Source organism: Tasmannia lanceolata, unplaced genomic scaffold (assembly GCF_043159265.1).
Source record: "Tasmannia lanceolata isolate RefF3 unplaced genomic scaffold, GAP_Taslan_0.1 ptg000015l, whole genome shotgun sequence".
NCBI lineage: Eukaryota > Viridiplantae > Streptophyta > Magnoliopsida > Canellales > Winteraceae > Tasmannia > Tasmannia lanceolata.
The window spans coordinates 54,956,532-54,983,916 of record NW_027518692.1 but is presented as its reverse complement, the minus strand read 5'-3'; the positions used below and the strand labels follow the sequence as shown (position 1 = coordinate 54,983,916).

At 37.8% G+C, this 27,385-nt stretch overlaps 3 protein-coding genes across 4 annotated transcripts; all 3 read left to right on the top strand.

Annotated features, from left to right (window-relative positions):
- Nucleotides 1–244: 244 nt before the first annotated feature.
- LOC143892487 (glycosyltransferase BC10-like) lies at nucleotides 245–8,037 on the top strand. Of its 2 annotated transcripts, none has more exons than XM_077397131.1 (2): nucleotides 245–815; nucleotides 6,928–7,992. In XM_077397131.1, the coding sequence occupies exons 1-2, from the start codon at nucleotides 321–323 to the stop codon at nucleotides 7,558–7,560; spliced, it is 1,128 nt and encodes a 375-aa protein (XP_077253246.1). In that variant the 5' UTR covers nucleotides 245–320; the 3' UTR covers nucleotides 7,561–7,992. The 2 variants fall into 2 exon arrangements, with proteins under 2 accessions (XP_077253246.1, XP_077253247.1); XM_077397132.1 differs by lacking the exon at nucleotides 245–815 and adding an exon at nucleotides 5,162–6,491 and having other exon boundaries at nucleotides 6,928–8,037.
- Nucleotides 8,038–8,087: 50 nt separating this feature from the next.
- LOC143892488 (delta(7)-sterol-C5(6)-desaturase-like) lies at nucleotides 8,088–13,457 on the top strand. Its single transcript, XM_077397133.1, has 3 exons — nucleotides 8,088–8,308; nucleotides 11,906–12,211; nucleotides 12,944–13,457. Exons 1-3 carry the CDS (start codon nucleotides 8,092–8,094, stop codon nucleotides 13,234–13,236), a joined length of 816 nt encoding a protein of 271 aa, XP_077253248.1. The 5' UTR covers nucleotides 8,088–8,091; the 3' UTR covers nucleotides 13,237–13,457.
- A 1,094-nt stretch (nucleotides 13,458–14,551) lies between these two features.
- Nucleotides 14,552–25,205, top strand: CRS1 (maize chloroplast splicing factor-like protein). The gene is made up of 8 exons (XM_077397130.1): nucleotides 14,552–15,533; nucleotides 18,823–19,312; nucleotides 19,504–19,634; nucleotides 22,112–22,456; nucleotides 22,563–22,719; nucleotides 24,153–24,445; nucleotides 24,559–24,618; nucleotides 24,823–25,205. Exons 1-8 carry the CDS (start codon nucleotides 14,637–14,639, stop codon nucleotides 24,898–24,900), a joined length of 2,451 nt encoding a protein of 816 aa, XP_077253245.1. The 5' UTR covers nucleotides 14,552–14,636; the 3' UTR covers nucleotides 24,901–25,205.
- The last annotated feature ends 2,180 nt before the right edge of the window (nucleotides 25,206–27,385 follow it).

Sequence of the window (27,385 nt, the reverse complement as noted above, 5' to 3'; positions counted from 1 at the left end):
TGATAGGAATCTCTCAAAAGTCAGCCCTCCGTCATCAAAGGATTCTAGACCGTTGATCAAGCATGATGAAAAAGTTGTTAATTTCTGATCGAATGTTTGGGATCACCCAAATGCAGCAATCCAGGGTGGAGCCCACCATTTTATAAACTAGAGATCACCAATTTGTGAACTATCACACATCTTATAAATAGAAGAGAAAAAGAACACCACCTTCAAGTAAAAACTTTCTCATTTCGTCTTGAAAGTCTATATAATAAAGCCAAGTCCCTCTATGGTAAAGCTAAGTCTCTCTGTCTCTGTCTCTCCCTCTCGTTAGGAAAATGAAAAATCAGCAGAAAGAAGAAGAATGCCCAGCTCCCTCTGCTCCACATCTCTTCAATTGCCAATTAAAATTCCTAAACCTTTTCTCTTATCTCCTCCTCTTTGGCTTTGGTTTGATAATTGGAACCATAACAACTTCTTATCTCAACAGCTCCCCAATCAATTCAAAAACAACCCAATTCTCTTTCCCTCCTTCACAACCTTCTCCACCATCTTTCGTACCACATGGGTCCTATGTACATCACCAGATGGATGATGAGGAATTGCTATGGCGAGCGTCGATGGTCCCACGGATACCTGAATTCCCTTATCACCGGATTCCTAAAGTTGCCTTCATGTTCTTGACAAAGGGTTCTCTTCCTTTAGTTCCTTTGTGGGAGGAATTCTTCAAAGGAAATCAAGGGTTTTACTCAGTTTACGTGCACTCGCATCCCTCTTTCAATGAACCAGTGCCTGACACTTCTGTTTTTCATGGAAGAAGGATTCCCAGTAAGGTCAGATTCTTTCCTTGTTTCTTAGTTTCTTGCATCGTTTCACTTCATTTGAGTTTTCTTTTCCATTTAGGCTCCGTTTCTTTCGATGTAAAAATGGGCGTAAATTTTTTTTTATGTTGTAAAATTGAACATAAAACACATTTTGCGTCCATTTTTACCGAGCCTTATCTGAAGAACGTCAGTAATTTCATTTTTACTTATGCTACCTGTATGGATAGCAAGAAGGAAAAGTTTTATTTCCATGATTTAGTGGGAAATGATCCTAGTATGGTTAATTTAGAGGGATATTATGGTAAATTGAAGGTTCCTCTAAGTAAAAATTGAATAGGGTTGGTAAGGTTTGTAGGCTCTAAGTAAAAATTAGGGTAAATTCCTTCAATCCATCTGGGCTTGAGTCTTGTTCCATGAAGTCCCCACTTGAAATAATGTGGGCACATTACATTGGAAAGGTTTGGAGGCTACTAAGGAAAGTCAAATACCTATTTTATACAAACCCGCTATGAAAAGTGGTAAAAAACTATTGGTCATTTTCTAACACACGTGTCACACGAGAAACATTCTCATCGTTTTTACAAAACGGGATCCCGTTTTGTTAGCAACCCTCAAAATATTTTAATGGAAAGACGAAAATTTAGTCTTCCTTTGGTTGCCTACCCTGGGGAAGGGAAATTGAATAAGGGACAGCTTTTGCATTTTTTTTTCTTTCATGATGAGGAAAGTATTAAACCCTTTTTGGTTGCCTCCCCCAGTAGAAAGGAAATTGAAAAAGGACAGCTCTTGCATCTTTTCTTTCTTTTTTCATAATTTCAGCCCTTTTTCAGCCTTTTTATTGTGATTTATTATTCAGGGTCAGGGCAAGTTTGGCAACCATGAAAAATAAAATCCTAGAATTTTCTGTCGCCCAACCGTGAGACAGAAAAAGGGAGCGAGCGAGGGCAGAGGGAGAGAGTTGAGAGGGTCCAAAGGAAGGCTCTCTCTCTCTCTCTCTCTCTCAAAAGGTGTGTAACTCGGGTCGGGTTCAACCCTAAAAAAGGTCAGGTCGGGTTGGGTTCGGGTTGACTTTTCCCAACCCGGGTTGGGTTCGGGTCGAGGGTTTGGCAACCCGACCTGAGTGAAACCTGACATTTTTTTATAGTTTTTTTTAAGCTTAAAAACTCGGGTTGGGTAGGGTCAGGTCGAACCTCGTCGGGTTGGAAATTAGGTCGGTTCGGGTCCGGGTTGGGAAAATGGGTTCCTTGGGAAGGGTCGGTTTGGCCTCGACCCGACCCGACACAAGTTGCACCCCTACTCTCAACTGGCTCCACAAATATTTCATGGAATATTTTTTTCTAGATTGTTAAATATGCCCTAGATTAATTGTTTTATTATTAATGCAAATAATAAAACCATATTATGTCATTTTTCACTTTACTTTCCACTGAGGGGATGGAACCAAAAGAAGCCTTATTAAAGGAGTTAAATTTAACCCTTAAGATGGGTGTTATTGTCATTTTTTATCATTGACTTCTTTAATAAAATGTTACTTCCTTTTCGAAGACTTTCATGTTATTTTTTATGATATCCGCAATCTTCTCTTTATTTAAAACTTCTCTAATTAGCCATAGATAGCTCTTGGGGAATTGCAATACGAAACGAGAACAGTGTAAAATAAAGAAAAGTATTTGTACTCGCATTTGTGTTTGTTTTTTTAGTACCCGTAGAAAACTGAAGGGCCAAAAAGCTGATACATGTAAACTAGATATATTGTAATTATATTAATCTAATCATGCAACTTAATAGAATGGTATTTGCTAGGGACCATCGCAGTGGCATTTTGCAGACCGGCTGTTGCATGAGAGAGCAGCCACCTCATGAATAAGACAAAATCTGTTGAAAAGTGAGCCTACATGACTGCTCTCTCGTGCAAAAGCAGGCCGTGAAATGCCTTCTGCGTTGGTCCCTAGCAAATCCCCTTCTACCACCTCTCTAGATGACCTGATCACTGATGAGGAAGATCCCCTTCATTATTCGGTTATAACCGAACCGAACCGAATTGGTTCGGTCGGTCGGTTCGGTTTTTTTCCTTTTCGGTTCAGTTTCGGTTTTTTTTTTTATTTTGGAAATTCGGTTGGTTTTTTTTTTTTCATTATTCGGTTATAACTGAAATAACTGAAATTTTGATAAAAACCATTATTTTTTTTTAAAAAAAGTGCTATATAGGCACTCTGTAGGATGATCAAAACTGTCCATTTGATTGATAACAACTTAATTAGGGTGTGCTCAAACAATCATTTTGATTGGATGATCCTAGCCCTCCGTTCGAAATCGAGATTTTGTTTTTTCCCTCTTTTTCTCACACTATTCGGTTAACCGAAATAACCGCCGAAATAACCGAATTTTTTATTGGTTCGGTTTTTAAAAATTTCGGTTCGGTTATAACCAAATAACCATCCCTACTCTTGGCTTTGGATAGATGACAGTGAATCTAACCCCATATATATCTATATCTATATAGTAGAAGAGAAAATAAGAGGATTTTTTGTAGAATTACACATCACTCTTTTTGACTTTTTTTTAACAAAGGCACCCATTTAACACACATATTTTCAATCCTACCCCCTCCTTTATGCTTTTTAAGAAAGGCACCCATTAAAGCCAAATAATTTCAATCCTACCCGCCTCCTTTATGCTTTTTTAATAAAAAAATCTATAGGGTTATCTTAACCATCCGATTTAAGAGGAACAGCATATTATGGAAACCTCTATAGATTAGAGGGCTAGGATCAGCCTATGGAAATGATTTTTGGGACACAACCTATTTATGTTGTGTTCCATCACATGGACGGTTTGGATTAACCCGTGATGTGGTCCGTACAGTTCTTTGTCGGCCCATGCAGGCATGCATCGCACAGAGTTTTTTACTAGTATGTGTGTGTGTGTGTGTGTATATATATATATATGAGGAAAATGATTGTAAGCTCGAGCGTACCAACCTTATGGTACGCTCGACTGCCCAATCACATGGGTCCCACATTTTTTTGTGGTGATCCAAAGCATTCATTTGCAAGGCCCTATCATAGATAAGGTGTGTACCAAAAATCAGCTCCATTGAATCATCCTAACCCCTCCAAAGTGGAGGGCAAAAATGGGCAGATTTGTGGACAAACAGTGTCTGTCCATTTTGACCTCTACAAATGGATGGGTTAGGATGATCCTATGGAGTTGATTTTTGGTACACACCCCATCTATATAAGGGCCTTTCAAATGAATGCTTTGGATCATCCTAAAAATGTGGGCCCACATGTGATTGGGCACTCGAGCGTACCATAAGGTTGGTACACTCGAGCGTACAATCCTTTTAATTGGTAGTGTTCCACCCATAATAGAACTCTAAAAATTTAATTAACTACTAATTGTTTTGTAGTTAAACTTACTGCTGCAGTAAACATCTATTTCATAATTTGATAAGATGTATTATTACCTGTGTACCCTTTATTGATTACTTAACCGAGAATTTATATGATGCCCCACTGTCAAAACAACAGGGGCGGAGGGCGAGAACCCCGCCCTTGATTTGCGATCCAGCAAAAAGTGAAAAAAAGGCGGCTTTTGCTAGATTGCAAATCAAGGGTGGAGGGGTTCTCTCTCTCCGCCCTTTATGTTTTGATGGCCGGTGCCCCATATAATGTCTTACAATACGAACATAAGCAAATCAACGAAACGAAACGATAATGCAAAGACACAAACAAGAAACACACAAGATGCATACGAGAGATTTATATGGCTTGGCTTAAAAGACTACATACATAGGACGATATCCAATTTCCATTCATAGAGAAAATAATAAAACTTATAAAGTGATGGACCCGATCTACTCTCATAACGCTATCCTTTTTCTCTCCCTATAAAACCATCTCTTTCGCGTTCCTCTCCACTCACAAAGAGAAAACTCAAACTTAAACCTTTTGTGATATTTTCCTTGTGTATCCCTTGCACTTTAGGTTCGCTAGAAACCTTACGTATACATGTTATCTCCCCAAAACACACTTTAGGTTCGCTAGAAACCTTACTTATACAGGTTAATTATCTCCCTAAAACCTAAATCCGACAGACCATGTAAATGACAAGAGAGAGTCCTAACTCTTTCTAAGCCTAATCTCTATATGCCTTAGGCCGTGTTTGTTGTGTATTTTGACAACCGATTGTGAGTCCAAAACTGATTATTAGGCTTAAATTCACCTTTAGGCCCTGTTCATTTTAGATTTTGAAAGTTAATTTTGAAACCTTACCAATTATTGGACTCAAAATTACGTTTAATTTTAGTCCAATAATAGGTTTGGGGCTCACAATCGGTTGTCACAATCTAAAACGAATAGGGTCTTAATTTTGAGTCCAATATTTAGTTTTGGACTCACAATCGGTTCTCAAAATCCCAAAAGAAACATGGCCTTAGTCATACTAGGAAAGTCCCACAAGCATTGCATGAGAAACAGGACAAAACCCAACAATCTCCTCATTGGCTTGTTTCCACGACCACCTTGAAGATATCATATTACTGTCTCGTACTAAATTGTTACACCACAAACCACCATTGGCCTTTTGAAGCACCACCAGATTATCCTAATTCTGACCTCCACAAAACTCAATTAACATGATCAATCAATGCATATGTGTAGCGGCCACAGGTCGACTCAACTAGTGAACTTTGAAAAGGGACCTTAACCTATCTTTTTCATAGGGGAAAAAACTCTCATCATTGTCTTTACCTTGGATTCGTGTCTCACTTGCCTCTTCCCCACTGCAAAAGAAACTACTAACATTTATCATTCCGTGCACCTTGCTTTTAGCTAACCATCAAGATCACAAAAATACTTTTAGAAACTGTATTCCTGACAAGAGGATAAAATCCTCAATATTTCTCTTCCTGCATCAAAATCATACAACCCCTTGTGATTTTCATGACTCAACCTACAACTATTCACATGCAATATTTAGAATCTAACATGCCAAGCAACAGTTTAGATTCCTCTGCGTCTTTGGGAATTTTCATACCACCAAATGTAAAAACCAGTTCGTCAAACATTTTTAAGGCTACTAAGAATCGATAAAATGTTTTCAATAAAACACCGTTGTTGGTGCAACAAATGAGGGAAATAAATGTTCAAACCTTTTGAGAGAAATTGTTTTAATGAAATGAGAAAAAATACTCTTAGCCTCCCATTGGTTGAGGAAGGTAAGTGAAAAAATGAAAGATTTTGCATCTTTTTTTTTCATGATTTCACCATTTTCACTTTTCTTCATCCGGGAGAGTGGAAAAGATGGGTGATAATTCTTGGATCGCTGTTAAGAGTTAAGAAAATGTTATTCCCTTTTCAAAGACTTTGTTTCATTGATTTGATATTTGCAATTCTCTCTGTATTTCAAACTTCTCTATTAGCTATGATAGCTGTTGAGAAAATTCTAAAACGCATTAATAAAAGTGTAAAATTAGAGAAATATCAGCACTCCATTCCTTTGGTACAAGTAACCTTCTTTATTTTGAGGGATTTGCTAGGGAATCGCAGAAGGCATTTTGCGGATGGGCTTTTGCATGTGAGAGCAGCCACACAGGCTCAGATGAATTACGTTATTTGCAAAAACAATCTTCTGGTTAATTTTGCAAATCTGCAATCAATTTGTGACCAGTATATGGAGAGGGTAATTTTATTTATTTTTTTGACTCACAAAATGACCAAAATGTCCTTATATATGAAAGACAAAAAAATGTTTTATAAAATGACCAAAATACCCATGATGCTCAGTGATAAGTTTCGATAAGGTGGATCTCAAACCCATGCATCGGGTGGAGCCCACCATTTCACATCATGTTTTGGTGGGGTAGGTCCCGGGATCTCCACCCAAGCCCATGCCCACCGTTTTACACCTCATGTTTTGATGCGCCCCATCCTATGCACGGGCTTGGGTGGAGATCGTGTGACCCTGCGCCATCAAAACATGAGGTAAAATCGTGGGCTTCACCCAATGAAAAAACAAATGCGGGCGCACCCATTGCAAAAATTTGCATGGGTTTGATAGATAGTGATCAAAGGAAGAAGCTTTAAGGGCTTAAAACTATCTTCTCTGATGAATGCAGGTGGTGCAATGGGGTTACTTTAGTATGATTGAAGCCGAGCGCCGTCTCCTCGCTAATGCACTCCTCGACTTTTCGAACCAACACTTTGTCCTCCTCTCTGAATCTTGCATTCCCCTCTTCAACTTCTCCACCATCTACGCTTACATCACTAACTCTACCGTGAACTTCGTCCATGCCTTTGAAGAACCAAGACACAACCGGTATAACATCCATATGAAACCACAAATCAATCTATACCAATGGCGAAAGGGCTCTCAATGGTTCGAGATCGATAGAGACCTCGCCCTGGAGATAATCTCCGATCACCAACTTTTTCCAGTTTTCAAGAAGTTTTGCAACTCCTCATGCTACGTGGATGAACATTACATACCAACCTTTGTGAGTATGAGATTTGGGGAGAGGAACTCTAACAGAAGTTTGACCTGGGTTGACTGGTCAAAGAGAAGAGCTCACCCTGGTAAGTTTGGGAGAGGGGATGTGACCATTGAGGTTTTGGAGAGAATGAGAAATGGGAGTGAGTGCAAGTACAATGGGAGGATCACTAGAGTTTGCTTCTTGTTTGCTAGGAAGTTCTTGCCTGATTCTCTGGATATGTTAATGAGGTTTGCACCAAAAGTGATGGGCTTCAATTGAATGCACCACCTCATTCTAATATAATGTGGCATACAGATTACAGCATAGCGGATCCACCTTCGATTGATCTGTACCATTCATTTAATGGGTCTTGCTTTAGGTTTCTTATGACCCAAAAAATCATGCCAATTATATCTAATCATAATACTCAGATATGGTGTCGTTTTTTTATTTTATTTTTTGTCGTTGAAGATGGAGAGTCGAAATAATTGATATACGAGCAATAATTGATATTCAACAAGACAAAATACGAGCAATAATTGATATTCAACAAGACAAAATACGAGCAATAATCGATTTTTGTTATCTTTGCACCTTGGAGGTCCAAAGAATGGTTTGATAAATAAAATGTGAACGAGGTCACATTCTACTCAAACATTCCTCTGAGAGTGGTTATTACTTATTAGGTGTGGAGGGAAGATGTGATTTATAAAAGATGTTCAAATTGAGAATTGCAATTACAACCGTCAGCAGTACCTTTTAAGTTTTTGAAGGAGCACTTCTGCTCTGCTCTCAACTTTTCCTCCTAAAATGGAAGACTATCTGACACTCTTCGTTGACGAAACCAGTTTTTACAACCGTATTGTGCTCGGAAATCTACTTCCAGATCATCTTTGGAAACCCCTCCCTCACATTATCGTGGCTTGGCTCAGAAATTACATTGGAGGACTCACTCTTTATTTCATCTCTGGATTTCTTTGGAGTTTCTACATCTATTATTGGAAAAGAAATGTTTATCTTTCTCAAGGTATATTGTTTTTGAATTTTCGGTTTTGGGTTTTGTTTGCTTTAATTTTTTAATGTGAAGGATCTTTGATTTATGATCTTGGATTGTATGAATGGTTGAATCTGCTCCATTTGTGGTTACGCTTGCGATATCGATTCTGGCTTTGTTGGTATCTTTAGGGTTTATGGTGTTGGTTTGATAATTGATGGAGAGATTTGCCGAGTGTTATTGAATCTGAACAGAGTTTTTTTTTTCTTTCTTTGAATTGGTTTTCTTTGTAAATGTGTTATGTGGGTTATGACTTATGAGCTTGTTTTTCTGCTTCTTTTTCTTTAGGCTCTGTTTGGTTGCAAAAAGTAAGGAAGACGGATGAGCATTTCTAGGAATATGAAATACCAAATGTTGTTTGGTTGTCATTTTTTAGCTCAAATCCCATTGGACTACTAGACATGGAAGAGACATCATTATTAGCTTTTTGCTTAGGTGGTGCCTATGTGGCGGGATTGTCCCCTCCCCTACTTTTCCAATGCCAAACCTTTTTTTGGTAAATTTTAGAAGGGAGAAGAGTAGAATATGATATGCCATGTGTAATCATTATTTTTTTCTCTCTTTCTCTCTCCTCTTTCTCTCTCTTCTACTATTTATTTTGTTAATGACACCCCTCCATTCTCCCACATGCTTTGACATCTAACCAAACACACTATCAAAATTCCCTCCCTAATATTCTCTTTAGACAAGTCTAGGTGTTTTTCTTTTTGTTGACTACTACTTCCACTAAAATCTCATCTAACCGAACAGAGCCCTAGGTGTTTTTCTTTTTGTTCAAGCGACATGTGGAATTCACTGTTTGGGGTTTGTCTTGGTAGTACAAAAGTAGAACAAAAGGGATATGGATTCCCGCTTCTTAATTTTCCTTTTCTTTTGATTTGAGAGGAAAGTCAAACAGCGTGAAATGGTTCTATTTGGAAAATTTACAGCTGACAAAGACTGCCATGATGTGAATAGTAAATGACAACCAAATAAAGCAGCGAACTTGAAAATATGTGCTATTACTTTACTACTTTTTGGTGCATCCAAATGGGGAAAAGTTAAATAGGTGGAAAATGATCTCATGTTTTGTGTAATGGACAGTAGGAGGGTCGCTGTGATTTTTAACTTTTTTCTTTCCTTTTTTTTTTTGTAAATCTGTTATGTGGTGTTGAGAAACTTGCCTTGTTTTCTATTGAAATGGGATTTCAGTTGAGAAGCTAAATCAAGAAAGAGTACTAAATCAAGAAATAGTACTTCATCTCCTTATGACTTACGACTAATAGAAGAAAATGAGTGGAAGCCAAAATAATGAAGACGGTTCGTGTTCTTCGTAGGAGAGAGAGAGAGAGAGAGAGAGAGAGAGAGAGAGAGAGTTTCCATCTCGGGTTTTCTCTTGTGGTTTCTCTCTTGGGTTTTTCTCGGGTTGCTTTTGTGTACGATCCTGGTTGAGAGGACAAGGGGAAAATGGTTGTGACTTGCGGTTTTCCATATCAATTCCGTTATAATCCTTGTATATTGTCGTCTCATATTGAAAGATCCTCTTCTCACCCATTGACGTAGGCATCTTGACCCATGATCAGATCGGTATTTTCCCGGTGGATTTCTCAACAAGTAGTATTAGAACCGTCACTGAAGTGATCATCTATTTGGCCCCAGTTGGGGCAATTGTGTGTGTTGTGGTTGGATCGTGGTTGGAGTGATCATCGAAGGTAGAAAGATTGTTCGAGAGATTGTTGTTTGAGGTGGAGCCTTGCAACAAGGTATTTATCTTCTAAATATTTCCCTATAATTTTGGAAGTTTATTGCATCAATCTAGGATTGATTAGATTTATCATTGTGTGGAAAGGGGACTTCCTACGCATCTTTCCCAATTTTCTACTTTGTGTGGAATGCCCGAATTTATAATGTTGTTTAGAGGTGCAGGATGATATGAGATAACGATAAAATCGAGTTCTACCTAGTTTAACATCGGCAAGTTTGACTAAAATGGTAATTTTAACTTATAGTACCTCTCAACTTTTTATTGCATAGGGAAGAAGTTGGAATGGCTCTTTTAAATTTGAACGCAACACTCACAGACAGAACCCGTTACCTATAGTATTGAAACATGACTACTTTCAATCTACAACTACTAGCCACTTAATGTGAAACCTGCTGGACAAAACGAATTAGGAAATAGAAGCTGAGACTGATTCCCCATTGTACATATCCAACCAGAAAACACCTTTGATCATAGTTCAAAATCTCACTCATGGCACTTGCAAAGAATTGGAGGTCTTTTGGGCGTATTGGCATATACTGACCAATAGCGCATCAATACGACGCCCGATTGATGTTGAAAGCCTGTGATTTTGAGTTCTGGTCATAAGTAAAAATGCAGTATCTAAGTAAAAATGCAACCCAAAACCATTTTTTCACTTTTTCTCTTCACTGATTTTCACTATTTCTCTGGGAGGGTCTTGGTTGTTTTAATGTCTATAATAAAATGATACTCTCTTGTGTCACATAAATGGAGGAATTTTCTGTCCTCTAGCACGTTCTCATTGCATTGGATTCAAACTATATCATTGACTAGAAAATTCTCTTTACTTCGTCCATATCAAAGAGTTTTTTTTTGTCAATTGGATCTAGTTTTTCCAAATGGAATTCTATCTACTCATTTGTTTTGAGGAAGAGTAAAGTTGCTTCAATCGAGAAAGTTGGTTAAATGTTTCAACACAAAATATAAATATTTTTCTTAATTCTAGTACTAGTAACTCGCTTGAAGTCCAATTGGAATAAACTTGGAATCAACATAATTCATATAGAAGGATATTACAGAGATTGCTCGTCAAGCCTCTTTGCTATTGCTTAAGTTTCATTGCAATATCCCCAACAGATCAGAACCCGTATGATTGAACCAAGATTCCTTTCCACATAATCTGCAACTACTACCTACTTATTTGTGAAACACAACGGAAAAAATCAAGAAATCTAGAAGATAAGACTGATTCTATATTCTACTTTTCCAACCAGAAAACACATTTCACCCTAATTTAAAATATTTCACGACATTGGCATTTGCAAAGAATTTCATGCATTTTGGGTGTATCAGCCCAATATTGTTTCGTACCCACCTGTATCAACCAATCTTGCACCACCATGTCACCATATCAAAGCACGAAAATTTGTCACATGGATCTTTCTTTTTTTGAGTCTGCTCGTCCCCAGTCCTCTCTTTAAGGGGGAGTGTAGAAGTTCCTCGTCGAAGAGAGTCGTGTAATGTTCGCGTTCCTGTCCCTATTGAACCTCCTATTAGTTCTACCACTAATTTTAAAAGGAATAGATAAAAGGAATTACTCTGAAGGAATTTCTCCTTTGGATGTTGCATTATTTTATTATTTTATTTTTGAATGGCTGGATGTTGCACTATTCTTCCATATGAAATATCTAGTATCTTGTGCTTATAAGATAGAGCTCGCATCAATAAAAACATATGGTGAACTATTGGTTTTAATGCTAAATTTCATGCCTGGCTGTGCGATGAGGTAGTGAAAGAGATGTTTTCATCATTTTTTTCTCGGATAACATTTTCTTCATATCGCACAGATTTTATACCTTCATATGAGTCCATACTTTTGCAAATAATGGTCACAATGAAAGCCATGCCCTGGTACAGTGCTCTTCCATCAGTTTCAGAGTACATGATTGAAAGTGGCTGGACAAGGTGTTATTCTAGTATAAGTGAAGTTGGTTGGCCCGCCTATCTTGCGTATTTGATTGTATATTTAGGGATCGTTGAGTTTGGAATTTACTGGATGCATAGAGAGTTGCATGACATTAAAGCTTTATACAAGCATCTTCATGCAACACACCACATCTACAACAAGCAGAATACACTCTCTCCATTTGCCGGTAAGTCCTATGGCCAATTAGATTGAATTCTCTTGCTTAATTTTCTAGCAGGTTTAAGTGACTATTTTGTTTTCAAATGGTAGAGCCCTTGTTTATTCAGAAGTTAGATTGTTGGCATTAATTATCTTGATACTGAATCACCCCATTTCCATTTCGTGTCTTTGCTTCTTTTTTTCAGTGTAATGCTAGTTGCCATTGATAACTTTAAATTTTGAGTGATAAGTAGTTATGCTGGCATTCATGGCTATGGAGATGAGGGATTAGGGGAGCATGTTACATTTGCTCTTGTAACAAGAATCCATAGGGCTGTTTCAACTACCAAGCAAAAATTTAAGAGAGAATGGATGCTCAGAACGAATGCAGTGTACCTCCAAAAGTAAGGGATACACATTGAATTATAGGTTTTTTTTAATTTATTTATCACATTGAATTATAGGTTATATTGTATGTTCTTGGAGCAATTTGGCAAACTGTATCTTCAGCAACACATTAACTTCGGTGTGTCAGGTTGATTTTCTTGCCATTGTGGATATAGCCTAGGTAGGTATAAATTATAACTGAGGATACATCCATACCATATTTACGCATCATTTATGTTGTTACTTGGATTATAATCTTGGAATTACTAATTAAATGCATCGTATCTTTCAGACTGTTGGTTTGCCAGTTCAAGGTAGTTTCAACTTTCAATGCTGAACTAATACCTAGTCACAATTCATGAATTCCTTTTAGGGTTGGCATTCCACCCACTAGATGGGATTCTACAAGGACTGCCACATGTTATAGCGCTCTTCGTCGTCCCAACACATCTTATGACCCTCATGATTCTCTTTTTCACTGAGGGCATATGGACTACCAACATTCATGATTGCATCCATGGTAACTTGTGGCCTGTCATGGGTGCTGGCTACCACACAATTCACCACACCACTTACCGTCACAACTATGGCCATTACACCATATGGATGGATTGGATGTTCGGAACTCTTATCGACCCCAAAGAAGACTCCAAGAAGGTCTCGTGAAGTTCGAAGGTCTCATGAAGTTCTTGGTCAGGGTGATGGGTCATTTGTCCTAGCTAAAGGTCTGCGCCTTCAATGTAGATTTGATTGAATTGCTACTTTCTTGTGATATTTAGCTTTGTAAATCATGTTGCCTGTTGCACTATACATGCGAAGCGAAAAGGAAGTCAATCACTGGGTCACATTTTCTTTTATAAAAACAGGGTATAATGCTGTTTGTGAAGGAGGATACAATACTTGAGATTTATTTTGTTGCAGATATGTGTGTTCTTAATGATACTTACAGACTAGTCTGCCCTTAACATTTCTGTGCAGCAGTTTTGCCTTTACAAATGCTATATGGGAATGGTAAGGGAGTAGACTCTAGGGTTTCTTTGGATACCACCAAAAAGTCTTTATTTGCAAATAAGATTATTTTAAATTAATCTTCTTTCTAAGGCATTAAGACCACTTTTGGAAGGCAAGTTCTTGGCAACAGTTCTCATTCTCCCCGGAGGATGAGAATCTTCCAAAGCGACTTTGGAAAGCTTCTGGAAATCTCATTCTTTACCTCATTTATGCATGATTGATTAGATAATGGTGTTGCTGGCTGGGTTTACCAAAATTGATTTGAGGAAAAAAATTGCTTAAGTGGCTCCCTTTGCTTTGTAACATCTGGATTTTTGCCACTCCAGATGTGCTAATAGGAGGAGCAAGAGCAAATGGCGAAGATTAGGGCATTATTCTACCTACCCAAATGAAATTAATAGTTCACCTGGATTTACAAATTGGCCACATATGCATTAAGTTCCCTTCAACAAAAAACTTCGAATTGAATGAGAAATTCCTCTCTGCTAAATCTTGAGAGCCTAGCCACATTCAGACCCTGCAATTTATCGTAAATATGAGACTGGTCTAGATTAAAGTTGTGATCAGGAGCTATCAAATGGTCAGATTTGCCCGAATTGATCAGATGTGATTTAGTGTTGCAATTCAATTTGAAAAGGCGTGAACAGGTCTATGAAAAGATCAGAAACCCCATCAATTCAATTGCAATATACTGAAACTACAGAGAAGGATATCTGACCATTTCGGCCTAAATCGGGATGAACCTGACCCAAGTTTCGTCCTAAATCTGCTTGATTTAGAAGGGGTGCAACTTGGGTCGGATAGAATCGGGCTGACAACCCTAGCCCAACCCGAGATAGCATTCCCTCAACGGACCCTACTGTTGGGATACAAGATATTTAGATTGGACTGGTAGTCTGGTACCCAACGACTAGTGATGTTTATGGGGCGGTCTCTGTCCATACATTACTAGAAGAAAATAACGACTGTTATCTGTTACACAACACACTATGCTGTATGCCTGTATGTAACTAGAAGAAGCGTCTGAAGAATAACAGCTCTCTCTCTCTCTCTCGATGCCCGCAGCGCTCTTCCTTTATCCCCTCCCTCCATCCAACGCTTCACATTCACCCCACCTTCCAAACCCATCATCATCCAACCGTCCAGATGCCACCCTCCGTTTTCCAATCCCTCTCAAACACCCCTCTTTCCTTCCTAGGGTTTTCCCACCTCACTACAACCATATCCCTTCAAACACCCTTCAAAACAAAGACCCTAATTTCCCCTCCTCCCTTACAAATCCCTTTCTCCACCAAAATGGTGTTAAAATGCCCACTGCCCCATGGATGAATTCCCCCCTTCTTCTTCCTCCCGAAGAGGTATTAGATCTCTCCAAAAAATCAAAAGAAAAATCAAGAAACAAAAGCGATAAGAATCGCTCTCTTACCCAAAGGGTAAAAGGCGGGAGAGGGAAGCAGGCAATGCGAAAAATCGTAGAGAGCATTACTAAGCTTCAAGACATTAATCCTACAGAGAAAGAGTTTCAGAAGAGAATCCAACACTCCGAATTTAGGGTTCCATTAGAAAAGCTGAAAGAAATCCATTCTACAGAGGAGTTTGAGAAGAGAACTCAAAAATCCGAATTTAGGGTTTCGTTAGAACGGGTCAGAGAGGGCGGGGAATGGAAATTGGATGGGAGAATGCCATGGGCGAAGGCGGAAAGGATTGTATTTCGGAGAGCGAAGAAGGAAAAGGTGGTTACGGCGGCCGAATTGAGTCTTTCAGAAACAGAATTGGGGAGATTGAGATGTGATGCTGTGAAAATGAAGAAATGGGTGAAGGTTAAGAAACTTGGAGTGACTCAGACTGTTGTGGATGCGATAAAGATGAATTGGAGGAAGAGTGAGCTTGCCATGGTGAAGTTTGATGTGCCATTGTGCAAGAATATGGAAAGAGCGCGGGAGATTGTCGAGGTTGGGTTTATGTTTTTTTTCCTATTTATTTCTTATTTAAATTGTAGATTGAATTTGACCTGTAGTTGTATGATTCGCAATCTACTGTGAGCTTCTTCTTCTTTTTTTAATGGTACAATCTATTGTGAGCTGAAATTGGATTTTATGCCTGTCTATCGTCTAGGACTTCAATGACTAGCTTACTCATTCGTGCATGCTGAAATAGGATCATTCAAGAAAAAAGTGCATGCTCAAATAACAAAATCAATTTGGTATGAATGTATGTATCCTTAATTCGGATAATGATCGGGATATCATGTCTAATATTTTTTTGGTATTTGCTAGCGTCCATCGCAAAAGGCATTTCGTGGATGGTCTGTTGCATGTGAGGGCAGCCACTTTGGTTCACTTTTCAGCAGATTTTGTCTTCATTCACGAGGTGGCTGCTCTCACATGCAACAGACCATCCGCAAAATGCCTTCTGCGATGGACGTTAGTAAATCCCATTTTTTAAATATATTTTATCTGATAATGAGTGGTTACATTCAAACTTCATGTTCCTACACCCCACATCAAAATAGTGTCTCAAAAAGGAAAAAATGGACACCTTCTTGATGTAGCTCGTGCTTTGATGATTAACATCAATGTTCCACATACGTTTGGGGGGATGCAATTCTTGCAACATGTGTTTTATTAACCTATGCCATTTCTATTCTTAATGGCAAATCTCCTTTTTGGATAATGTTTCCAAATATTTCCTTATTTTCTCGTCCTCCTTAAGTGTCTGGTTGTGTATATTTTCTCGTCCTCCTATAGTGTCTGGTTGTGTATGCTTTGTTCTTAATATGGGCATTGGAAGCGATAAATTTGTCTCATTGGGCAATGACATGTTTTTTACTTGGTTACTAGTCTCGTACTCAAAGAGGGCATCGATGTTTCAGCCCATCCCTTCGTAAACACTTTGTACAAGTTGATGTTACATTCCGGGTGACTGCTCATTTTTACTCGAATCTTGCTGATAGAGCTCTTCCTTATCTGATGGTCCTACCTTTGATGATGTTTCTATAGCTCTTCATAAAGGTAAGCATTCTTTTATAGACCATCCTATTTTGAATATTGTCTCTTATGATAGCCATTCTTCAAATTGTCTTCAATTTGCCTTGTCTATGTAGTCTTCTTCTTTTCTCTGTCTCATCGGGATGTCATGTCTCATTCTATTTAGCATTTGGCTATGGAGGAGATACCTACTCTTCACTTGAATATGACTTGGGAGGTAGCAAATCTTCCTCCTAGCAAGAAGACGGTTGGCTGCCGATAGATTTATACTACTAAATTTAGTCCAGATAGTACTGTAGATCTTCTCAAAGCGCGGCTTCTTTCCAAGGGTTTAACTCAATCCTATATCATGTATTACTCCGAGATTTTTTGGCTGTTGCTAAGTTGAACTCCGTCCGAGTTGTTATTTCTGTGGCTGCTAATCAAAGATGATTGGGCTATTAGGTATGTTTTTTTTTTTTTTTTTTTGAATGGTTGCTGTATTAGTTAGATGTGAAGAATGCCTTTTTACGATGACCTTGTTGAGGAAGTTTACATGGAGCAACTTAGATGTGAAGAATGTCTTTTTATGATGACCTTGTTGATGAAGCTTACATGGAGCAACCAATGGTTTGGTCCTCCGGGGTAGTCCGGTAAAGGTTGTAGACTTTGCAAAGCTATATACTAGTTAAAATAGTCTCTCCAAGCATGGTTTGACAATTTTTATCTGGTTGTTACTTCATATGGGTTGTGTTGAAGTGAAGCTGATCGTTATGTGTTTTTTCATCATATTAAAGATGGTCATATCATCCGTATTGTGTGGTCATATAACCCTTATTGTTTGTGGATGACATTGTTGTCACATGGAGTGACATGTTTGGAATTTGACATTTTAATGAATTTCCCGAAACAAAACTTCTTCATCAAGGATTTGGGACAACTTTGTTACTTTCTTGGCTTTGAATTCGTATGGTCTAAAGCTGAAACAAATTTATCTCAGAGGAAGTATGTCCTAGATCTTCTAAATGAGACAGGCTATTGGGCACCCAACTAGTTGACTCATTTATGATCCTAACAACAACTTGGTCATTGGGTTTGCTTTGCCTATATATGTAAGGCCTTTGGCCCCCCTTGAGATACAGAAGTTTTAATATTTTGGAGAGATGGTAGAACTAGAGTCCTACAACCAACACTGACTCGGTCATGGGTTTTGTTTTGCCTTGAGATATAGAATTTTGAATGAGATTTCAGCTGCTTCAGCCTTGTAAACTTGGGAGTGTGATGCATATACCCTAGGTGCGACTCCTAGGAACCCTAGAGAGATTTCTCATCCTCTTCTTCCTTTCTCTTCTTTGGTTTATCTATTTTACTTCAGTTCTTGCTTTTTAAAACTTGATCTGTCTTTACTGCCCAAGAAAACTGTCACCCATCACCTGCAACCCAGCCGATCACCATCCTCTCTCCCACCTTTGTTCCCGACCTATTTTTCATCTCTGACACCCCACCTCGATACCTTTCGTGAACCTGTTCTTGATCTGTCTAGAGATCCAAGAAACAGGTCTAAATCCTTTTCCCTTAGTCATAAACACCTAACCACATTCTCTGAGTTCCCTATTAACAATCATAAACCTACTCGCTCTTAATTGCCCATCAGTCCCCCTAAACCAGTTGTAATAGTTCCCTCCTATAAACCCCTACTGTCAACCTAATCGATTCACATCCCTCCATAAGCTTGCTTCCTTATTCCTTGATCCCTACCCTTCATTGAACCCCTAATCAGTCCTACATCAAATTATATCTTACCTGGTTGAATATTCTTTCCTCTGCGAAAAGATAACCTCATTGCATCAGTTGTCTTGGCGCATATCTGGTTTATTTACTGTATTATTTTCTACAGAAAAGTAAATTTTCAGTTGAGTCGTCCATTTTTAGCACTGTATGTTCCTCTAGTAACCAATAGTCATTTATTTTACTGCCTTTATCAACCTAAAAGTTGATCCTATTGAGAAATAGTGCATTATAAAGTGGAACCATAGATTATCAAATTGAGGTTGAATTTTCTATGCACACTGCAATGCCTATAAATAACTTTTGGACTTCTTTTTACAGCTTCATATTTTATTCAAGGCCTGAAATGTGACAAATTGGGACTTGATTATTGACCATGATTTCCATCATGATCATTTCTTAGGTGAACTTGAAATTAACTCTTAATAGCCCAGTTCTTTGTTACCCTTCTGTATAATTGTTCTTACTATAATTATTTATCAAGCAGATCAAGACTGGATGCTTGGTTGTTTGGAGCAAAAAAGACACACTAGTTGTTTACAGAGGATGTGACTATCAGTCACGTGTGAAAACTTCTCGGAAATTACTTTCAGATCTTTCTGGTGGTGAAAAAGTTATTCTTGGGAAGTCTGAAGTTGATGTGACTATGCTTCAGAATGAAATAGCTTTGAAAGATAGAGGAAAGGATTCTCTTCCAACTGGTTTTGTTGTGGAAAAAAGTGAGGGCACCCTATCAGCCAATGAAACACTTTATGAGAGGGAGGCTAACAGATTATTGGATGGGTTAGGACCTCGCTTCATTGACTGGTGGCGACCAAAGCCTCTGCCTGTAGATGCAGACTTACTTCCAGAACTAGTTCCTGACTATAGGACTCCATTTAGGCTATGCCCTCCGAATGTGAGACCAAAACTGACAGATGATGAATTGACATACTTGCGGAAGCTCGCTCGCCCCTTACCTACTCACTTTGCCCTCGGTAAGGTCCTTTCTCTTGATACAAATTTTCTCTCTCTTTGTTCCACAAATTTATTATGCTTTAATGGAGCCGGTTAAATTGGAAGGGCAGGTTTACCATTATTTTTAATTACGAATCACAACGAGATTTCCTACAAATTAATATTTTAGCATTTCATTTTCTTATCTTTTATTTATTCTTATTTACAAAAGGGAGAAACACAAAACTTCAAGGCTTGGCTGCTGCTATATTAAAATTGTGGGAGAAAAGTCTTATAGTAAAGATTGCAGTGAAGTATGGGATTCCAAATACCAACAACGAACAAATGTCATGGGAGCTCAAGGCAAGTAAAATTACTCTGGCGCTTCTCAGTTAATTTTGCAATTATGGGATTACCTGATCTGGTAGAAAGTAAGTGCAGTGTATCTTTGTTGCTGTATGAATAGGAAGAAATTCCTCTCTCTCTCTCTCTCTCTCTCTCTCTCTCTCTCTCTCTCTCTCTCTCTCTGTATATATATATATATATATATATATATATATATATATATATATATATATATATATATGAAACGGTAGTCATATAAGTTGGTTAATATTGCAATTTATATAGTATATTTATTTCACTCTTGATTTCATCATGCAAACTGGCACTGATGTTTGTGGTTGCAATACTTCAAATACTTAAATCAATATACCGCAGTTTAATGCTCACAAGCATTATTCTTACAATCCAATGATTTACTTCTTTTCTTCTTCTTTTTTCAAATGATCCAATGATTTACTATTTAAAGAATATTATTCAATTTGTATCCTACAAAACAATTTGATTATTCCGGTTGAATCCTTTTTGAACAAACATATACGATGGTACAATTAATTAACGAGGGAGTAGTTATTTGTGATTTGTTATTTGTGACTTGTTAATGAAATCAGTTACTATTCAAAAAAAAAATGATTCTAAAGTAGATTTCCCCCCTTTTCCTTATGGATTGTGGAAATGAACACAATCCTTAGATATTAGAAGGTGGATAGATTTTATTATTAAATAAAAGGTCAGACGGCTTCACATCGGTTGGCTCATCATTTAAGAGGGCCACAAGGTTTGAGTTTAAAGTTGGGTATAGCCAGGTGGACCAGCAAAATGACAATTGTCGAGGAGTTTGTGGTTTGTGAGTATTCTATTGGGGGCATCAAGAGGTCTCATGTACTTAGGGGTTTGAAATATCTGCTAATACGGATACATATCTGCTGATACATATTCGTATTGGCGAGATCTGATATGATATGCATCCTTCGTATTGATGCTTGCAAAAAAAAAAATAAAAAAAAATCAAAGTGTATAGATTGATACAGGCACTACACAAGGTGTATTGGCTGCCGATACGCAACTCAAACTTCTCTTTTGGTTCGGACTTCGGTCCCCATGGAAGTGGAAGTACTTCGTTGAAGTTTATGAATATCTATGACAATCTTGCAAAAATTATGAAACTTTATGGAAGTCCATGGAAACTGTGGAAATTTAAGAAGAAATTTCACTAAGCATAAATACACTTAGAAATCTTAACATAAACAAAGGTAATTGTCTATAATGGTTTAACAAGATCAAGCTCCTAGCGGCATGCATTGAATAGTTAGGTTCATTAGAAACATAGATATTTCACATGTTTTGAAAGCCGAAGATCATGCCATTTCTTTTTACTTTTCAACCCATCTTATCAATGGAGTGAGCAATAATATATCCTTGATATGTGGGGCTTTGGTTATGTGAGTGCATACAAGGAATCAAACTTCAGACTTCGGTCCAGACTTACTTCGGACTTTGGTCCCCAAAGAAGTTGACACATGTTGGCTGAAATAGACACGCACCGTTGGAAGTTTATATTATGATATTGGACTGATGCGACCGATTTGGGGTCCATTTCACGTTATGTTCATGTGAATATCCTGAACTTCATTTTTGTCCTTTTTAAGGTTTTATGATCTAAATCTATATTGATATACTAGTTTAACGGTTTAACCATACAAAACATTAATTTGAAGCTTGAATCGATGGATCAAAGTTAGATTCACAATAATGAGGGGTTTTCATTTGAGATAAAATCTCTTCTTTTCTCTTTTTATTTATGAATTACTTGTAGTACACCAAAATCATGCATGGTTCATTCGATATGGATGTTTGCAAAAAGATTTGAAGCGATTTGTTTATGTGAAATTTATTGTTTTTCTTTTCTATTTTCTATTTTTCATAATATTTCATCTTTTTATGATTAATTTATGTGTAATGTATTGTTTGGTTGTTTTATGCATCTTCTAGCTAGATCTATCAAGTCATGCATGCTTTTGGGTTTTTTTTTCCTCCCTTCACTTTATTGTTGTGTTTTCTTATTTATATATTTAAATTTAATTTTTCATTTTCTTTAACATATGCTATTTTAATTGTGGGACCTATTAGTACTATGAGATTATGTTTGTGTTTTACCTACTTATATTATTTATTTATTATTTTTTTGTTAAAATTAATTTTTGCCGACCCCAACTAGTTTGGGACAAAGGCTTAGTTGAGTTGAGTTGAAAATAAATTTTTCTACACCTTTAGTTCAAGTAGTAACAAAGAAAACTTGAAATACTTGTAGATAGATAGAAGGCAATATCCTCATGAGCATAGTTCAAATCCAATAAATCACATTAAAATATCAGATTATAATTTATAGTTAAAGTAAATATGCCAGAATTTATTAAAAATAAAAGTAAAGACAAAAACATGGACTACTTTATCTTTGCAAAGCTTTATTAACTTGACATGAGAGTTACTGAATGCAGCATCTCACAGGAGGAGTCCTGATATTAAGGAATAAGTTCTTTATTATACTTTATAGAGGCAAGGATTTTCTTCCCCCCAAAGTAGCAAATTTGATTGATGAAAGGGAAACTGAGCTTCAAACTCAGCAACTACAGGAAGAAAGTGCACGATTAAAGGCAGTTGAATCATTGTCTGTTGTTCATGAAACATTGCGCAGCAGCAGTGGGACTTTCTTGGAATTTCAAGATATCCAAACAAAATGTGAGCACCTGAAAGATGGGAATTGGGAGATAAAGGTTCAATTTGAAGCCGAAAAAGAAAGATTAGAGAAAGAACTGAGAAAGCAAGAGCGCAAACTTTTGATTGTAAGATTCAAGATATTTACTTGTTTATGAACTGTTGCCTGTTAAACCGGTCAATAAATAGAATTTTGACTCTATGATTGATGTCATTTTTTTCTTATTTATGCAGCTTAAATTAAAGACAGAGAGATCAGAGAAAGAGCTCATGAAGCTTAATTCTGCTTGGAGACCTGTAGAGCAGGCTGCAGACCGGGAAATGATAACAGAAGAGGAAAGGCAAATGTTCCGGAAGATTGGACAGAAAATGGATGAGATCTTGTTGCTTGGTAAAGGCAGCAAACTATTCTAGTATGCTTATTTTTGCAAGTACATGTCTGATTCTTATAGATGCTTTTTCTTGAAAAAATTTAGGCTAAAGAAAACATTTCTTTCTGTTACTGCAAGTTTTCATGATTCAAAAACATCTCAACTCACTAAAGATTGTTATAGTCTATCAGTACCATGTGAGATTATGCATGCATGTGAATCCTTATCAGGTCAGGTGCTATAACCTCCACTAGTCAAAGGGTTAGGATCATCCTATTGAGGATTTTGACACCTGGCCTTATCTCTTTTTTTTTGGAAGGGGGCGGGAGGGATGGATTGTTTAAATCATCTAAATATGTGGGCTCCACTTGTACTTTTGGTGCAGGTAGTTTTCTCTTCGAAAATGATGCGCAATCATATAATTCCTCTTATTATTCTATCCTGAAAATCCAAAATAGTGTTGAACCCTTATCCAACACTTAGTAGTTATATATCTAATACCAAATAAAAATACTTCTTCCAAAACCAAGGCAAAATCAAATACTAAAGCAAACCCACCGAAAGCATCACTAGCCCTAGCTGGTGCATGCGTACAAACAATACTGAATTTTTGTTAACCCTTAGTAGACTTTGATCGTCTAAGCAGCTCTCCTTGCATGGTATCCACAACCAGGGCTTGGGCTTTGTCTTGTTAAATATTGGTGTTGCAGATGAAGTATGATGCAATCTAATTATGATCTTCTTAGCCATGATCCACATAGTGCAGGTTATTCAATGACAAACCTGTTAGTTGGGTATTATGTGATCCTAGCCCATCGATTAAGGAGGGTTTGTATAGGGTTTCCTTCCAAAAAATAGGTATGGCAGCTGTGTTGGCCTTTTTCATGGTGTCTTATTGTAGTCCATTGATCTGAGACCTAACAATGTCTACTTGGTAGGTTTTTGGATGGTAAACCATCCACATTGAGCCCCATTAATTTGTGGAGTCTGAGTTTTGCCCCCATCTGCCATGTGTAAGGCGGTATAGCCTGGAGCAACCTAAACATGAATAAATTCACCGTTTATAGTGGCCTAGATGTAGATTTTAGAGCTATAGATCTGTAATCTAATCTGATTTGATGCATGTCCAGACCACACTACACTAATCCTGTGTTACCTCTCTTACCAAACATTGATAATGATAGCTAAATACAGACCTGTTCTTGACATGTTTGAGTAGTCCTGCTATTTTCTGCAATTCAAATATTCTGAAAGTAGTTTTGTGCTATATGCCGAAAGCCATCAACTCAACTCAAGCCTTTGTCCGAAACTAGTTGGGGTATCTGTCTAAAGACATCAGAGCTTCACAATTATTTTTATGGGGTTTTTATTGCTATTCCTGAATATCTTCCTCCTGAATAAATGTGAATCTTGTCGCCGTCATAATTTTTAATTTGCAAAAATACCTATTCAGGGCGGCGTGGAATCTATGATGGTGTAATTGGCAGCATACATCAGCACTGGAAACATAGAGAAATCGTGAAAGTAATTACAATGCAGAGATTATTTTCACAGATCATCTATACTGCAAGACTGCTCGAAATTGAAAGTGGCGGGATATTGGTTGCAGTTGAGAAGTTTAGAAGAGGCCATGCAATAATTATTTATCGTGGGAAAAATTACAGACGGCCATTAAAGTTATTGCCAGAAAATCTCCTTGTGAAACGAGAAGCATTACAACGGTCCATTGAAATGCAGAGACGAGGGGTAATTATTTCTTCTATTTCTTCCACCTTCATTGGAGTTTTTCAGGAAAAAAGTCACACACACACACAAAACTTATGCCAAATCTGAAATTGTTCCTTTTTTCTTTTTCTCAGTCACTGAAGTTTTTTGCTGGTCAGAGACAACGCATTGTCTGGGATTTAAAACGAAAGATAGTGAGTCACTTCTCTTCTCATATGCAAGTTATGGTTTAAACACTATGATCTCATTATAGTATATGCCACTGGGTTAGCTAGCCATTATTGTACAATACAATATTAATCTCTGGCTTTTTTCTTTCCATTAGAGTTGATCTTGGCTGCTTAAAAGAGATATCATAATGAAGTTTGAATTACTCAACAAATGTTTTAAACATGCAGAGAGAAATACAGCGAAGATATGAGGAGCTAGTTCCAAGAGAATCCCGGAGTGTTGATCTTAGCAATATAATGTCATGATCTCGAGCTATTCTCAACATGCGGATAAACGAGGAAATGCTCACATGACTGTTTCTACAAATCTGTTTCAAATTGGTCTTTTTATATTCAGGGTCTCTTTCTCTGCAAATGGCTGTACTATTCTCAAAATCCAGTTGATCAACCATATACATCATGTGTTGCTAACTGTCAGGTAATCTCTGAGTCACAACTTCAGTTGTTTTTATCAATGTAAGAAAAACATTATAACTGAGCAATGGTGACATAATGTTACATTATATAATATCTAATGGCCGTGTAAATAATAGCCAATAATTAGAAAATAACTGTCGTTATATAATGTAACAAACAGATTAAGGCCTACAAAGATTAGCAATGATATATTTGCTCCCTTTTCTTCTCCAGGCCACCCCCTTGTAGTGTAAAAAGAGCGGTGATAAATACCCTAGAGGGGGTGCCCCAGAGAAGAGAAGGGGACAAATAGATCACTTACGTTAGCATTTTAGTACTTATAGATGAGATCAAAGGGGTAGGGCTCATCTGACTAAGGTGGGCCCAACAACAACTATGGGCCAACTTATCTATTTGCCACTAGCCCCCCCCCCCCCCCCCCCCCCCCCCCCCCCCCCCCCCCCCCCCGTTAAGGTGGCGCCTATTTAAAACTTTAAAAATAGTAAATAACGCCAGAATTGTTTTCTGAATTAAGAGGAATGATAGACTGAAGGGCACCCTTGCAAAAAAAAAACAAAAGACTCAAGTTTATGAGTTTTTATATGGTGCCCAAGCATCAAGTCCCGTGTGGGCGGCACCGCCCTTGATGTTTGATCCAACAGCAGCCCACTATGTAAGTGGGCTGCTGTTGGATCAAACATCAAGGGTTGTACTTTTGACACCCACGGGACTTGACGCTCGGGCACCATATAATATCTCCAAAAATCAAGGGATAGAAGATATAAGAGAGTACATTCTTTAGAAACGTTGGTCAAAGAGTTTTTCGGTGAACAGTAATGTTGTTCAAATATAAATTATATGGTGGATGCGCATGTGAGTCGGTATCGACGGTACTACCCTTGATATTTTATACAACAGCAGTGTCCATTTTAAGATGATGATGCTGGATCAAATATCCAGGTCAGTGCTTGTGTCATACAACCAATACCGACTTATATGGGCATTCACTCACAGTAAGTACATACTGCATGTAGATACTTAGAAAATGCTCTTCAATCTCTACACTAGAATTTGTTCAATAGCCAGGGACTCTAATGCAGCAGTTACAGCCAGGGACTCTGACATATATCCTGATGCGCATAAAAAACACTAGTGGTGAAAGGATAAATAGTTAGACGAAACATGTGCCATGTGTGTAGAGATGCAGGGGGTGAGGAGGGAAGGGTGGTGATGGACAACATTGATCTGATTATCATTATTCTGATACCTTACTGAAATTTCAGTTATTTCCATCGAAATTTCATCCAAAAAATCCGTACTTTCGTGCACAATTATGAAATTTCGTTTCATGAATTTGAAATTTTAGCCAAAACCGAAATTTAAAACCATGGTCATAACAACTAAAGGGCAAATCCGAGGCCTAACCCAATTCTACAATGGGCCCCAAAAATAAGGTGAAGGCCCACATAAGTCGGAAAAATGTTACCCTAACCCAATTGTACAGTGGGCCCCAAAAATAAGCTGAAGGCCCACATAAATCAGAAAAATGTTACCCCAAACCTAAGTCGGCTTTATTTTGGGCCAGCTAGCAAAACTTTCACATATTATAATCTAAACTGTAGTAGTTGAAGGTTTTAAATTTAAACCGAAATCCAAAATTTCGAACAGGATAAAATATTATGAAAACGGTTCCTACACATGTGTAGAGAGTTCTCTACACACTAGCTTAAAATACAGTGGGGGCTCACATTGTTTGGGTGATCCAAGCCATCCATTTTAAAGACCCTCACATAGATAGTGTCCACAAAAAATCAGATCCATAGGATCATCCCAACCCTACGATTTGTGGAGGTAAAATCGATGTCTTTAAACCTTCACAAATTAGTCCATTTTTTGCCTCCACAGTTCGAGTGGTTAGGATGATCCTATGGATCTGATTTTTTGTGGACACCCTATCTATGTGAGGGCCTTAAAAATGAATGGTTTGGATCACCCAAATAATGTGGCCCCCACTGTATTTTAAGCTAGTGTGTAGATAACTTATCTACACATGTGTAGGTACCGTTTTCTCTTTTTTATATTTAGTTGGATTTTGGCTGAAATTTCGGTTTCGGTGGGGAGCGCATTCTGAAACAGAAATTTGAAACCTTGGTTGGGACCAACTTGTGCAAAGTTTTCCCTGAAAAAAAGTACAATGCAAAGGTCCATCGCGAAAGGCTTTTCGCAGCTGGTCTGTCGCACATCAGACCAGCCACCTCGTGAATGGAGACAAAAGCTGTTGTCTTCATTAACAAGGTGGTTGGTCTGATGTGCGACAGACCAGCCGTGAAAACCC

What these genes read in the sequence shown, in the direction of transcription:
- LOC143892488 (XM_077397133.1), top strand. Translation starts at nt 8,092, where the DNA reads ATGGAAGACTATCTGACACTCTTCGTTGACGAAACCAGTTTTTACAAC. An exon ending in AAATGTTTATCTTTCTCAAG is followed by an intron (nt 8,309 to 11,905) that starts GTATATTGTTTT and finishes CATATCGCACAG; the next exon opens with ATTTTATACCTTCATATGAG. An exon ending in TACACTCTCTCCATTTGCCG is followed by an intron (nt 12,212 to 12,943) that starts GTAAGTCCTATG and finishes AATTCCTTTTAG; the next exon opens with GGTTGGCATTCCACCCACTA.
- LOC143892487 (XM_077397131.1), top strand. Translation starts at nt 321, where the DNA reads ATGAAAAATCAGCAGAAAGAAGAAGAATGCCCAGCTCCCTCTGCTCCA. An exon ending in GAAGAAGGATTCCCAGTAAG is followed by an intron (nt 816 to 6,927) that starts GTCAGATTCTTT and finishes TGATGAATGCAG; the next exon opens with GTGGTGCAATGGGGTTACTT.
- CRS1 (XM_077397130.1), top strand. Translation starts at nt 14,637, where the DNA reads ATGCCCGCAGCGCTCTTCCTTTATCCCCTCCCTCCATCCAACGCTTCA. An exon ending in GAGCGCGGGAGATTGTCGAG is followed by an intron (nt 15,534 to 18,822) that starts GTTGGGTTTATG and finishes TTTATCAAGCAG; the next exon opens with ATCAAGACTGGATGCTTGGT. An exon ending in GGATGAGATCTTGTTGCTTG is followed by an intron (nt 22,720 to 24,152) that starts GTAAAGGCAGCA and finishes ATACCTATTCAG; the next exon opens with GGCGGCGTGGAATCTATGAT.